This window comes from Ruditapes philippinarum, unplaced genomic scaffold, assembly GCF_026571515.1.
Source record: "Ruditapes philippinarum isolate M1 unplaced genomic scaffold, ASM2657151v2 ctg2636_1_1_1_1, whole genome shotgun sequence".
Lineage (NCBI taxonomy): Eukaryota > Metazoa > Mollusca > Bivalvia > Venerida > Veneridae > Ruditapes > Ruditapes philippinarum.
Window position 1 is genome coordinate 65,549 of NW_026852063.1, and position 14,566 is coordinate 80,114.

At 33.0% G+C, this 14,566-nt stretch overlaps 1 protein-coding gene across 2 annotated transcripts in view; it reads left to right on the top strand.

The window, feature by feature from the left end:
- LOC132748255 (G-protein coupled receptor dmsr-1-like) overlaps window positions 1–8,529 on the top strand; it is a 35,101-nt gene extending 26,572 nt beyond the window's left edge. For both annotated transcript variants that reach the window (XM_060737838.1, XM_060737831.1), the window contains exon 2: window positions 2,282–8,529. In XM_060737838.1, coding sequence (XP_060593821.1) covers window positions 3,188–4,381 — 1,194 coding nt within the window. In that variant the 5' untranslated portion in view covers window positions 2,282–3,187 and the 3' untranslated portion in view covers window positions 4,382–8,529. The remainder of the gene's footprint in view (window positions 1–2,281) is intronic.
- The last annotated feature ends 6,037 nt before the right edge of the window (window positions 8,530–14,566 follow it).

The following is a 14,566-nucleotide window of genomic DNA, read 5'->3' on the forward strand; positions in this document are numbered from 1 at the left end:
TTGAGTTTTTGTTAAACATTACCATAGAGCAAAATATGCAACGCTGGTGTTGACTTCATTTTTCTTGCATATTACATATTTATTATAATTTGGGAAGAAGTAACGAAAACTAATATATTCATAAAGCATCTTTTTCGTTTTTTTTGTAACGTATGCATTAACGGCAAATGACAATCATTTTAAATTGACATCATTTGGAAATTCATTCATAAAAGGCGATCGGGGACGAAGTCATTTGAAACACGTGATTTGTCTTACAGGGTGTAAGACAGGGTTTTCTAGCACCTGTGTAAACTGGAGAGAATTTTGTATGATATGCAAGAATAGAACAGATTGAATTCAAATCTGAATTAACGTCCACAATGGCAAAATATAAAATGCTGCAGACTCTGTTCCAGTTACTCAGTTCTGAGATAGTATTGGTAAATGCAAGCTACAATCCAAACACGCTAGCACCGCCTTAACCAGAAGTCAACTTTTTGATGTGTACAATGTAATGGTATTAGTTTAGAAATTAGATTTGATGTATTAGTTTGATTAATTGCAATAACATCTTCAGTGATTCAAATGTGAGCAAGATTACTTAGCATTTATAATTATAATAATGATAAGTTTAAGAATTGTTTCGACACAGAATCATACCTATAATCATTTATGAGGTAAACGCACCGAAATGCTCATATATTAAAACGTAGGAAAGCCCAGATATCAATGGGAAATCATGTTATTGTTTATGGAATATAGCCTCCAATATTTGAACAATAGTCATTTTCCTTACCATTACTTCTAAATTATAATGATTAAATGATATGTAAAAGATTTAAGAAAATGTTTAGGTCGTTATGGGAGGGATTTATGATATTTATCAATAAACTGGTGAAATATTTAAAACTAGTGTTCTGTTACATATTTGTATGATAAGCAATTAAGCACACCGATGCTTTGAAAGTTTATATCAATACATACTCGTAATCACTAGGCGTAAAAAATATTGTTAACGAAGCTGTAAATTTTATCTCGGTATTATGACTGTCAACAGATTTCATAATATTTGATGATGTCAGTTTAAAGTATCGAAATATATTAATATCCGGAAAGTTGTTTTACTCGAAAGATTGTTATAAAAACGAATAGTTGTTATTGACTATTTTCACTTTAATTAAGATGTTGTTTTAACATTAAAATGTCTCAATTATTCATTTGTCCTTCGACTTTTGACTATTAAAACCTTTCCGATATAAACTAAAACGAAATATCTGAAAGTTCATTATATATTCTTGATTCAAATGAACCGACGTTCAATTAGTTTAGTAATTGCATGATCATAAAATTCGTCCTCATTATTAGAGTTGAAACATCTAAATGCTTTCAGTGTTTGAAAAACTATTGCATCTTACCGTGTTATACAGACATAAAATAAAGAATACTATTGTTTTATATCACATATTTGCGTGTTTGCATGTTTTTACGAAAAGAAACATTTTCATTTAATCAATTTTTCTCATTATCTGGAAATAGATGATGCAAAATTCAGTTCTTTATTTAAAATAACAGTGTTGGCCAGAGCAGTTCGTGAACATTACATTATTATCTGAACGTGTACTGCTTACTTAAGTTTTAACGAACATTATATCAATCTAATAACCAACTCTGGACGTGCACACTTTTTGATATATCGTAAATAAAGCTGAGTAACTGAAATTGAAATTGTATTATGTCTGAAAACGGAATAATTTTAAATTTCCCCAAAACGTTACCAGTTATTAAGGATTAAAATCGAACTTAAAATTATTCAACACTCGGAATTTATCACTGACAAAAAGAGAACTTGATGTATTTTTATATATACATTTTATACCAGAAGTCTAAAAGAGCTACGGATAAACTAGATTTGATCAAAAAGGAAACACGGTGATAATCAAGCAAAATGTGTTGTTTTAGTTACAACATGATTCTCGTATACATTTTGAAGTAAATGGACATAACCAAATGAGTATATCTTATGTAAAACAAAAGCATAAAATTTGAAAAGATAAATGATGCCCACGGAATTCAAGTACAATAATTTGAAACACAATTAAGATTAAGGTTAAATTATGGCAAACATATGAATAAGAATAATGGATTATATTTATTCCCAACTTCTAGATGTAAGGATATTCATGTATGCTTAATTTACCGCACGTGTCACGAGTTGACACGTTCGTATGATGTTTTCCCTACTGCATAAATAAAACATTTATTCAATATTATTCATGAACGTTTCCATCTTCTTTTACAGGCAGACGTTTTGAGAGAGATTGCCGATAACGCTGAAAGAGGAATTAACATTTTGCCCAGAGAAGAGACGTTTAAACGTTAATAGCTTAACAGTCCTGGAAAAACGTTAATAGATTATTGTATTTTAGGACGTTTCCTCCAAATCGTTCTCTTTTAATGTGTCGTGAACCTTTACCTTATGTAATTATCAAGGGCATAGTGCTTTGGAGATGAAGATTTCGATTCATCTGTAATTGGAACGTCCTTTAATGAGGCATATAAGTGGAATATGAATTGCTGAATTAATTTAGATAAATCCATGGATAATAAATGGTTTTACTAAGTTGGCCAATTGTGAATTTCCACCGCATTTCACACATCTCTTTATTACGGAAATTATTGTGCAGAACGATGTGAGCTTTGCTGAGCAATTACTTTGGAACTGTTTGTTCGATAAAAACTTATAGAAACTGGTGAATATTCATTACCTGATCGTTTCGTTAAAGTGAGTGTGATCAACATTCTAGCTATCTTGAAACCCGTCAAGGATAAGGATATTTATTATCATATATAACCATTCCCAGCACGACCTCAATTAAACCGGGAATTTGCGGCTTCATTAGAGGAATTGCATTGCCTTGAAGACAAATCACCGCGCCTAATTGATGCAATTTAGCAAACACCGCTCTGTCGCCTTCGTCTCAAAATTGTTTAATTAACGACAGACCCAATAGTGCTTTCTGTAAGAAAAGGCAAAGTGGTGAGAAAGCCAGCTTCATTGTTTTAAATTGCTTTAGACGGATTTCTGACAGCCATGGCGTAATTACGGTGACTTAAGGATTCTTTATCACGCCAGAGAAAATTGTTGTAGGGATTTAACGTTAAATTTAAAGCTTTTAAGTAGACGTTAACACCAAAAGGGATAGAGATGGGATCGCCGGAGTACACGACTTATCCAATTTCTGTAAATACTATTCTTGGAAATACTTCAGATTCATTTATGCATATAGAAAATGTGACGGACAGTGCGACCCAAGACGTTTCTGATCTAATGAAATTTCAAGAAAAATATGCTCGCATTCATGGTTACGTAAGTGTGTGCGTATGTTTGTTCGGATTCTTAGCAAATATTGCTAATATAGTCGTGTTAACGCGAAAGAATATGATTACGTCAACTAACGTCATTTTAACGTGGCTGGCTGTTGCCGACTTATTCACAATGTTAGATTATTTCCCATTCGCCATGCATTTTTACATTTTAAAGGACCAAGACTTGCAATTTCCAAGAACTCGCGGTTACGGGTGGATAATCTACCTTCTATTTCATGCAAATTTCAGTGTTGTCTGTCATTCTTGTGCAATATGGCTGACGATTGCGCTGGCTACATTTCGATTTGTTTGTATTTGGTTTCCAACACGCGGTAGCACATACTGCACAGTGATGAAAGCAAGGCTGTGTGCGGCCATTATATTCTGTTCTGTTGTGATACTGTGTGTTCCGAACATGATCATTAATGACATGGCGACTACGAAAAGCAATGTATCGGACGGAAATATTACAAAACAAGATACTGTGTACGATGCAGTCTATAGAGAAGGCGGGGCTTATCTACATATTGATAAGCTGAATAAAATGATACAGGCTATCCTTTTTAAAATCCTTCCTTGCTTTTTACTAACTGTGTTAACAATTTTGCTGGTAGTTGCTATGCATAGAGCGTACAAAAGACGAATGGCCTTAAAGAACCAAGGACGACGAGAAGAGTCCGACAGACACGGGGAACATAACAGGACAACCGTTATGCTTTTAGCTGTTGTTGTCCTGTTTTTGCTGACAGAGTTACCGCAAGGAATTCTAACAATCATGGGCTTGATTGAGGAGAAGTTCTTTTTAAACGTGTACCAACCGCTTGGAGATATTCTTGACATCATGGCACTGTGCAATAATGCAATAAATTTTGTTCTTTACTGTACTATGTCAAGGCAGTTCCGTGATACATTTGTGTCCACGTTCTGTTGGTTTTGCCCGAAGTCAAAACCGGGATGGATGAAAATGAAACTTGTAAATTCAAAGGCAACACAGAATGGCAATACTATGATGACGGAACATACCCATGTATAATGATAAATTCAGTTTCTGTAAGAGCAGCTATGCCTTTTTTTCAATAATATGTATATATGCGAATATTTTCAACATAGAATTAAATACAAATGTATACCAATTCAACAAATGGTAGACTTTAACACTGAGGACCCGCATCGTAAAGGTTTATTTCTGGTTTGAGTGCAAATTCAATACACACTTACGGTATGATTTCTGGGGATCAGTTAAGTTTGTTGATTTAAGCAGTAATAAAAATTACTCTGAAAATACTATACTGTTAGACGATGCATTGTAACCATTTGTAACATTTAGGACCTTTTTATAGCAACATGTGGTACCTATTGCCAACTTAAACAGGCTAGAAAGATACATTGGAACTTTGAAGCATTGGTATTCATTATAATAACAAAGTGTGGTTAAACACACTCCAAACCGCTAGTGAAATTGTATATAATGCACTTACTGTAACATCATCAGAATAGTTCTGTTCTGTTCTGTAACATCATCATCACATCGTTAAGCATGTCTGATTTATTGCATAAATGTTGAATTGTATGGGTTTATATATTATAGAGAATATTAAATGAGTGTAGATTAAATACTATTAAACGGCCAAAGTAAAGAAAGTTTGCAGTTTAAAAAGTCAACGTTTTCGTTGACGTACCAAAGGTGTAACGCTAACATTAGGACATTAGGGCGCTTAAACGCTATGTTTGTATAATATCGTTATCTATTAATTAGAGGTTAATACACGATAAAGTAAGGGCCGGAATATGATACTCGGACTGGAAAATGAATAATGGCCCCGATTTTAATACTTAAAATAAGAATTTTTGTACGTTTAACGTTTTTTTCATAGGATAATTGTGACGTTAATATAATCATATTCACGGCTGCAGTTGATTTATGAAGTAATTTCTTGTCTTTTTTAAAATTAGTTAAGGAAATTTGCAGGATTATAAATTGTTAAAAACATTCTTGACATGTTATATGACCCTATAAACAATGTTATTTGGAATACAACCCTCGCCCCCACGGTGCGGGTGATATACACAAACAACCATTAAAATAGCACCATATAGTCTGTCAAAATCATTATAATTAGTAGTATTTATTTTTCTGATCATTTTGACTAACGAAATAAACATAAACAAAATCATCATAATCAATATTTTAAGTGATGTAAGTGTATACATGTATATATGAATTAAGGCGAGTAGAGTGATATTGTTATACTAACATGCTTGTTCAATTTAACATTTTATTTTCAATAGACTGTCATTTTCACACGCACCATACTTCATAAAGTATTAAACATTTAATAGTACTTAAATTTGTTTTAATATTTCAAAATCATGTTATTTTAATATTTTACATAACACTTTCGGAAAAATCTTTATTTATTTATTTATTTATTTGTATGGAAATGTTCTTTCTGGATTTGTTGTGCAAAAAAACTGCAATAACATAAATAATAGCTCTATGGAGTTTTCAAGACCATTAAGAAAAACGTCCATGCCTTGTAAAAAGCCGAACTTATGATGTCGTACATGTTAATACAATTCGGGTGTGTTTCATGTTTATTTATAAGTATATAAATAATAAAGTGACATTATGCACATTGTTTTCACTTGTCAAGTTGACTCGAATTAATTATTTGTATATACTCGTACATATTTACTTGGCCTTTAAATGATTATGAAGAAAGTTTATGATAGAATATAAAAACTATCTAACTTATAAAAAGACTGACCACTCTTTGGAAAAATTGAATGTGCCCAGTTCATACTAGAAATGTCCGTGGGTCACCTGGATATTTTTGCATAGTAAAAAATATTATTTTAAAACAATTAAGGCAAAATGTAAAGTAATTTTGACATTAACCCTTGCACTCACCATTTACACTCGCATAGGCAAAATGTCACTTTATATAATTTAGTTTTACATACATGTTTTGTGTGATTCTAATGGAGGAAAACGTGTGGTGTTGTTAATATATTTGAAGGTATAATATATCATTTCATGTTTAGATCTCGAATTACAATTTTCTGCATAAAAAGACATTGATATATGTTAAAAGAAACTACCGGTAAACAATTATCATTTTCAAATCAGTCTGACAGAGTTGTTATATCATAACAACACGTGTTATATAATAACAACACGACGTAGTGTTATATAATAACAACACGTGTTATATAATAACAACACGTTACAAATACATCTGTTACTCCCATACAGTCTTTCTTTGCACAGTATCATGCTCGTGTATTAGCTTTTGTCGTGTGTGATCACGTGTTTCCTTTTTTAGATTAAATTATTTGAAGAAAATTTTAAAAAAAGATTGGCCGCGAATGAGGCATTTTTTAAATCCCAATTCAATTTAAAAATACATTTAATTTACACTTATTAAATACAAACAGTGTAATGATTGCCCAGAACATTCGTAAATTTCGATACAATATTTGAATTTGACGGAAAAGTAAGAAACATAAGTTTGTATTGTTGACAATGTCGACGAGATCGCCCCTTTTTACTTATTGTTCAAACAAGAATTTAGACGGCGTTGTTTTGTTTAGCGTTTTTATTAATAAATATTCAGTAAAAGATTTAAAAGCAAAAACATATCTTTTTATATAACCGATTTATTCTATTATTGCTTAACATCACCTTGTCATGTGTGTATTGAATTGGGGCTGTTTAAGTAATACTAGCATTAATACGTTAGATTATGCAAATTTGGTTCTGTATTATTTTATATACTTAAGTTATATTAATTTATGTTTGATTATTTTATGTTGAGACTGAACAGCAAATAAGTCATATTCTGTAATATTTCAATAATTGTCTTAAATATGTTTTGTAAGTAAAGCGTTTGTAACGATTCATTTTTTCAACGGATTTTTGTTTTACCTTCTTTTCTTGTAGCTATTAATGTTTATACAAAAAAAAGAAAAAATCCCGTAGGAAATATACATATTATGTGTGGTTTAATATTTAAAATACATACTGTATTTAGGTTACTCTCCAGCTTAAGGTTCATAGTAACACCTAAGAGCCGCGTCACGACAAAACCAACATAGTGCGTTTGCGACCAGTATGGATACCAACCTGCGCATCCATGCTGGTCACAAACGCACTATGTTGGTTTTGTCGTGACGCGGCTCATATTACCGTGAAAAGTCATAGTACAGACATTTTGCTTATAAGAGTTTATATCTCGTCCGAATGTATTTTTCTGGGCTATTCTGTTCTTAATATGACATCATTAATTCAAATGTTAACCGATTAGAAATATATAATTGGTAATAAAAAGGACTTTTATATGTTGAAACATTTTTAGAAAAAAAGCAAACGTACAAAAAATGACCGGTAAGCGTTTGCCAAAAGATCTTAAGATTTGGTTGCATCGTTTTATTTTCTTGTTAAATACTTATGAAGTGATATTTAATTTTGTGGATAAGTTGATAAATTGTGATACATTTTTGCTATGTGCAAGACTTTAGCAATATTCATATTCATATTTCAGTTACGTACGATTTTGCTTTTGCAGGTTCGTTATACTGACGATAGTCTTAATATGCGTTAAACTCGAATGTTATAAATATTGTTGTGTTGCTATTTATGAATAATTTTGTTTATGTATCATACATTATATATCATATATGAGTACATGGCATAATGGCAAACTATGTGTTATATAGTGGTGGTTATATTTCGTAGTATTATGAATTCCTGGTGATATAGTCCTGTTGCCTAGATGTGCATATCATCTAAATTTGAGCCGTGCCATGTCAAAACCAACATAGTGCGTTTGCGACCAGCATGGAACCAGACCAGCCTGATGCGCAGTCTGATCAGTATCCATGGTGTTCGCTTACAAACCCTATAACAAGTATAGAAACTGATAGCGAACAGCATGGATCCTGATCAGAATGCGCAGGCTGGTGTGGATCCATGCTGGTCACAAACTCACTACATTGGTTTTGTCGTGACGCGGCTCAAATTGTTTTGTATTTGTTTGAGATAGTCTTTCCTTATGTAGAGTATCGCTGACCACTTCTCCGAAAATGTATATTTTATCACTGTTTTAACTGTTATTTGTGTCATCACATACATTCTGTAAGTACAACATCATATCTAGTGATTAGATTAAACAATAAAAACGTTGTAAAATAAAACAACTTGTTGTTATTGTGTTTCCATTTTTTCATTTGTTATATTTTCATGCATAATCCTATTGACATGTTTTTCTACATTGAGATATGCCATCCGTGCCGTCATATTACAGTCCATAACCTGTCAAAATGGTAGAAAGTGGTGAAGGCATCTGTGTTCTGTGGACATATTTCTGCTAAACAAAAAGTGTTGAAATAAATTTGATATAGAAATGTCTATGAAAAGCACGTGTTAAATGAAACTGATTTTCGAGCTAAGATTTGAAGCTGTTGAATCTTAGTGGCTTCAGAGTAATTGTACACATCTGATATGTTATAGAGCTATGTAAGAAAAAAAGAAAATGTTTATTTATACGTTTAAAAACGTTCGTAACGTTTCTTTTTGTCCAACATTATTTGTACTGAACGATATTTAGTGCAACAATACATTATATGTAGACGATTCAAATTGCAGAAATAATTGACAAAGCTGTCTCATGATTATAATATATCATTGTTATAATTTCTTCCTTTATCAAACGTTTTATTTTTTTTTCTATTTTATCCGTATAAATTTGTGTAAGAGAATATTTCAAATTTTATAAGCGTTATCTAAAAATAAAACTTTATCTGCACAGATATCGATTAAACGCATCACAAAATCAATATATGATAATGAATCTGAATTATATGGTGGCTGATTTGTGCCATTCGTGATTTCGCACCGCGCCTCTGCCATTTTAATTCTCGACTTTTTGCTCGGCGGGGTCGCGTGACGACAAAACAGAAGCACAGGACGATTTTTTTTTCTTTTAAACTGCGCCTTGCTTATTGCCATTTTTTCGTTCCGCACTATTACACTTCGTCCCGCGCCCTCGCTTATTAGCGTGTTTTCGCTCCGCATCTCGCCATTTTAACATGTTATTCTTGTCTTTTCGCTTGTCGGGGTCGTGGGGCGAAAACACGAATGGCACAAATCAGCCACCATAAAAAAAGGTTTTTTGTTTTATTTGTTTGTATTTGCCTAGATTGATACGCCGAATTTAATATATTTTTTGTCTTATCTCGGCGAGTAGTTTACACACTGTACCTTACACGTTTTTTCAGGATAAGTAACCAGTAAATACGTAACTTTCATTTCTGATTCACCGCTGAGAAACACAAACGACTCAATATTATTCGAGGTTAAATGTCACGGAGAACTTTTGCCCTGACCGAAGATCGAACTAGCAACTATTACTAGTCCGAAGCTCTAAGCCAGATACCCTAAATTTAGGTTTAATATTTCGTGAAAAAAAGCTAAACACGTTTCATTTTTCTCTATGGCATTTGGTGTAAAAATGTAACTTAAAAAGAGAGATTAAGATATTGATGTCGCGTGCTGTGTTCCATTCAAATCTATAAAACAATTTTATTGTTTAATTTTTCCGGAGAGACGAATGATTGTTGTTCTTTTGCCGATATTTTGAATAAAAAGCGAGTAATTTGATACTGCTTGAGAAGAGCACTTCTACTTAAATGCATTCAAAACGTTTAATTAAATCTAATGAAAAAAACAATACAAAAAATAAAATAGAATATTCAACAAAAAGCATTAGCGTTCACATAATTTATCACATAGAGGTTAATAGAATATTTTTTATTAAACTAAATTTTTTGGCAAATCGTATAACAAGAAGCAAATTCGTTGAATTTATATCAGTGCTGGTTATTACTAACACAACATCTGAAGACATAAGGCTTTATTTATCATGGCATAAACAATAATATTCTTTGTACTTGATAAATATTCAGGACAATAACAGAGTCATAACTCTGTGTTAAATAGTAATATCTGGAAATGCCCATGAGATGTATGCATACTGCATAACTAATAAAGGGCCATAACTATGAGTTTAAGTGTCTAACAGGAACAATGCGATGATATGCGCATCTCCTCTTGGTATTGCATAATCCCATAAAGTTTCATTGAATTCCAGCGAGTAGTTACATAGAAGTAGCACGGAAACGATTATTGCTCTGGTTGTATATCAAGGGCCATAACTCTAAGTTAAAATGTCTGACCGGAACAAGGCGACGATATCTCGCTTCTCCTCTTGGTATTGAAGGTTCCCATAAAGTTTCATTGAATTCCAGCCAGAATATGCAGAGAAGTAGCGCGGAAACGATTTTTACTCTATGAGCATACTGCATAATTAATCAAGGGCCATTGAGTTTAAGTGTCAGACCGGAACAAGGTGACAATATGCGCATCTCCTCTTGGTATTGAAGGTTCCCATAAAGTTTGGTTGAATTCCAGCCCGTAGTTGCAGAGAAGTAGCGCGGAAACGATTTTTACTCTATGAGCATACTGCATAATTAATCAAGGGCCATAACTCTGAGTTAAAGTGTCTGACCGGAACAAGGCGACGATATGCGCATCTCCTCTTGGTATTGAGATTCCCATAAAGTTTCGTTGAATTCAAGCCAGTAGTTGCAGAGAAGTAGCGCAGAAACGATTTTTACTCTATATGCATACTGCATAACTAATCAAGGGCCATAAGGGTCTGACTGGAACAAGCCGACGATATGCGCATCTCCTCTTGATATTGATGATTACCATAAAGTTTCGTTGAATTCCAGCCAGTAGTTGCAGAGACCTAGTGCGGAAACGAAATTCGGACGGACGGAAGGACGGACAACGCCAAAACAATATCCCCCTCCCGATTCCATCGACATCTTATATATCAAACTTACTCAGGTGCTAGGGGGCGTGGACGGTAACTTGCATTTTCCAGTACCGTCCATGAACAGGCTCAATCAAACCGAGCCTGCAACATTTTCAATTTTGCCGTGTTGGGCTTTCTTTAGGGATTCTGTTTTTCTCTATTTTATGGTCACATAAGTGTTATTTGTGCCGTGTGGCGGCCGTAAAAAGTCTCCCCGTACATTTAATCAATGATGTTATATTTTCGATCCTTGAAGATCGTTCAGCACGACATTATTGTTGTGCTTGTGGTATTTTTAGTTTCAACTTTTTGGCACTTTCTAGTTGGGTGGTTCCAATATTCCTACTTGAATAATGTTGAATCACCCTTAGGATATGTCGCCTGCTTTTTAAATTTGTCTTTTGACGTGCTATCTGTGATACGCAGGCTTCATAGCCTCGGGTCCCCTTTCGGGATTCCGTTTTGTTTAGTTCCGCCCATTGTTTTCTCGTTTAGGGCACACGCATTTTTTTACTTGGGGACCATATGTCGCTTTTCATGGAATGGCACTGAAGTGTCACATTGAAGGTTCCATGATAACCGCCATATGAACACATCTGCGGATGTTTCAAAATTCTAAATTTTACCAGTTCATGTTAAATGTTGAATTCTGCTTAAGCCGGTGCTAGGGGGCGTGGACGGTAACTTGCATTTTCCAGTACCGTCCATGAACAGGCTCAATCAAACCGAGCCTGCAACATTTTCAATTTTGCCGTGTTGGGCTTTCTTTAGGGATTCTGTTTTTCTCTATTTTACTATTTAATTGCTATTTAACTGTAATTTTTACTTCATTATTTCGTACAAAGCGGCTTAAATATAACGGACGTTTGTCCAAATATTAAGAGTTAATCAGTTTTGCTAGGCTTTCCCTGCCCGGTGTTTGTTTGGTGCCATTCTAGGCTCCTTCCTGGTGGTCCATTGTAGCTGCCCTACCTTATTGATCTTTGTTTTCATATTTCGGTTAGCACAGATTATCCTAAGCCAATTATTTAAGTTAAAAGCACATACAGTTAGTTTAAACATATTTATTCCCGAAAGTATATATAATGTACATACATACAAATATATAACAAACAAAACATTTTACACAATGGAAAAGGATGAGAATGAAAGACAAGTCTTATAGAATTCTTCTCCTTTGGCGAACTATATGGTTCGTCTTAAATAAGTTTATAATTAGTATATACTAGACAAGGGAATAAGTATTAATTATACACACATAAAAGTATATATTTATATATAAACTTTTATAGATTAGATTAACTACAAGTAGATGTCTAAAATGTAAGAATATATATAAAAGAAGAAAACAAAATAGTGGAAAAGAGAAGAAAAAGGGTGAGAGAGGATTATAGTCTCAATTAGAATGGATCTAAGTAAATCTTTTCGTTTTTTCTATATAATTTTGTACATTTGTAAATATAATAACGTTGTCCTGGTATGTAAGAGATGGGTCACCATAGAGAAGTTTATGAAGGTTTATGCTGAAGTCTTGCAAGTTAAGGAGGAGTGTTCTGCGGACGGCATCGTATGCACAGCACTCGAAAAAGAAATGTTGGGTAGTTTCGATTTGCCCACAATTACACAAAGGGGTAAGAGAAATGTTTTTCAAAAACAGGTGGTGATTTAATGCGCTGCAGTTCGTTCGAAGCCGAGTGTGAAGGACCTGCAGTTTACGACTACCTGTATAAAAGTATGTTGGTGTATATTTTCTGTCCTTGTTTAAGAAAGTTTTAAATGAAGATATTGTATGGCTGTTTCGTATTATAACAGGCAAGTTGTTCCAATCACGAATAACTGATGGCAAGAAAGAATTGTGGTACAGAGTAGTCCTCGATGTAATTCCTCTGATATCTTCAGAGTTTCGTAAGCTGTAACGGGATTGATCTGGATTTGGTATTAATGATGAGAGATAATCTGGAGTTTTGTTCGACTGCATATTGTGAAACATAATTAGTTTGTGTTTATATCTTCTTTCGGATAACGATTCACATACAGTTCCATACACAGCTAAGCATTTTCAACATAGTAACGTATTATAACAATAACCGTATTTTCACTTAGTTATACTAGCATATGTCGATTTAATCGTTTGCGCAAAAAACATTGAAAAATAAAAAGTAAGTGTCAAACCTGAACATCATAAAAAAATGGATTAAACTGAACAATTTAATTGCAGCATTTTCGTGTAACTTTATAAAAATGCGTGGTTCTAAATGAATTGTTCAGAAGGGACATTTCTCTGATTACACACTGAAAGCATTATGTCTTCAAAGATTTTAAAAAAGGATGAAATGTCACGACAATTACGAAATATTCTTACCCTATAATCAGTGCTTTTGCCAATTCGATGTACTTCCTGCGTAATTAAGTCCATATTGACTTTAAAATATATTCGAGATTGTCACGCAATCTTAACATTTAGAAGTACAAATGGTTGCCTAAATATCTCTCATCAGTAAGGGATAGAAAAACTGAAATTGCCATTTTCAAAGCAAGCAAGGTACATGTCAGGTGCTGATTTAAGGGTGTTTCAAATCAAGTTATATTGCAAGAATAATCTTTTCTGATTCATGTAAGTATTACGGCAAAAACAAGTTTGTATTTAAAAAATAATTTTTATACATTGATATGCCATTGCCAGTTCTGCATGTATGAACATATATGAATAATATGAATAATTTCATTTTTTATTTTAATACCAATGTAAATACGGAGAATCAAATCACGAATATGAAAAAAAAAGAAAAAAGAATTTAATTACATGCATTCAATCAATATTATACATGTCGGAGGGCGTTCACTGGATTTAGACAATGCTGTAAAATACAGTTTTGATAAAAAAATCTTAGATGATACTGCAAAATGACTACTGGTGGAGGAATATGTTTACTGGGCACCCGAGGACAAGACATATTTTGCAAACATTTAAGCATGGATGATATAAGTTATGATATATTTTTCAGCTCTGATTTTATCAAACATCCCGTTGAAGTTATTCATTAAATATTTTAAATATATCTTAATGTCTGATTTTTATTATTTGAATACCGATCATATCAAAACAAATATTTAAAGTCATTCTTCAAGCCAAATAATGACGTCATTTCAGAGTTGTTATATTTGTTCTGGTCCTTCGGTATTATTGATTCCATCACGTTTAGGTTTTGAAAATTGAGTAGTAAACAAAAATTTTAAAACAATGTTTGAACATAATAACAGTTTTAGTTATTTTTTAAATTTTCTTATAGAATTGATGAAGGAATAATATATTTTGTCTTCATTACTATGGTGACAGA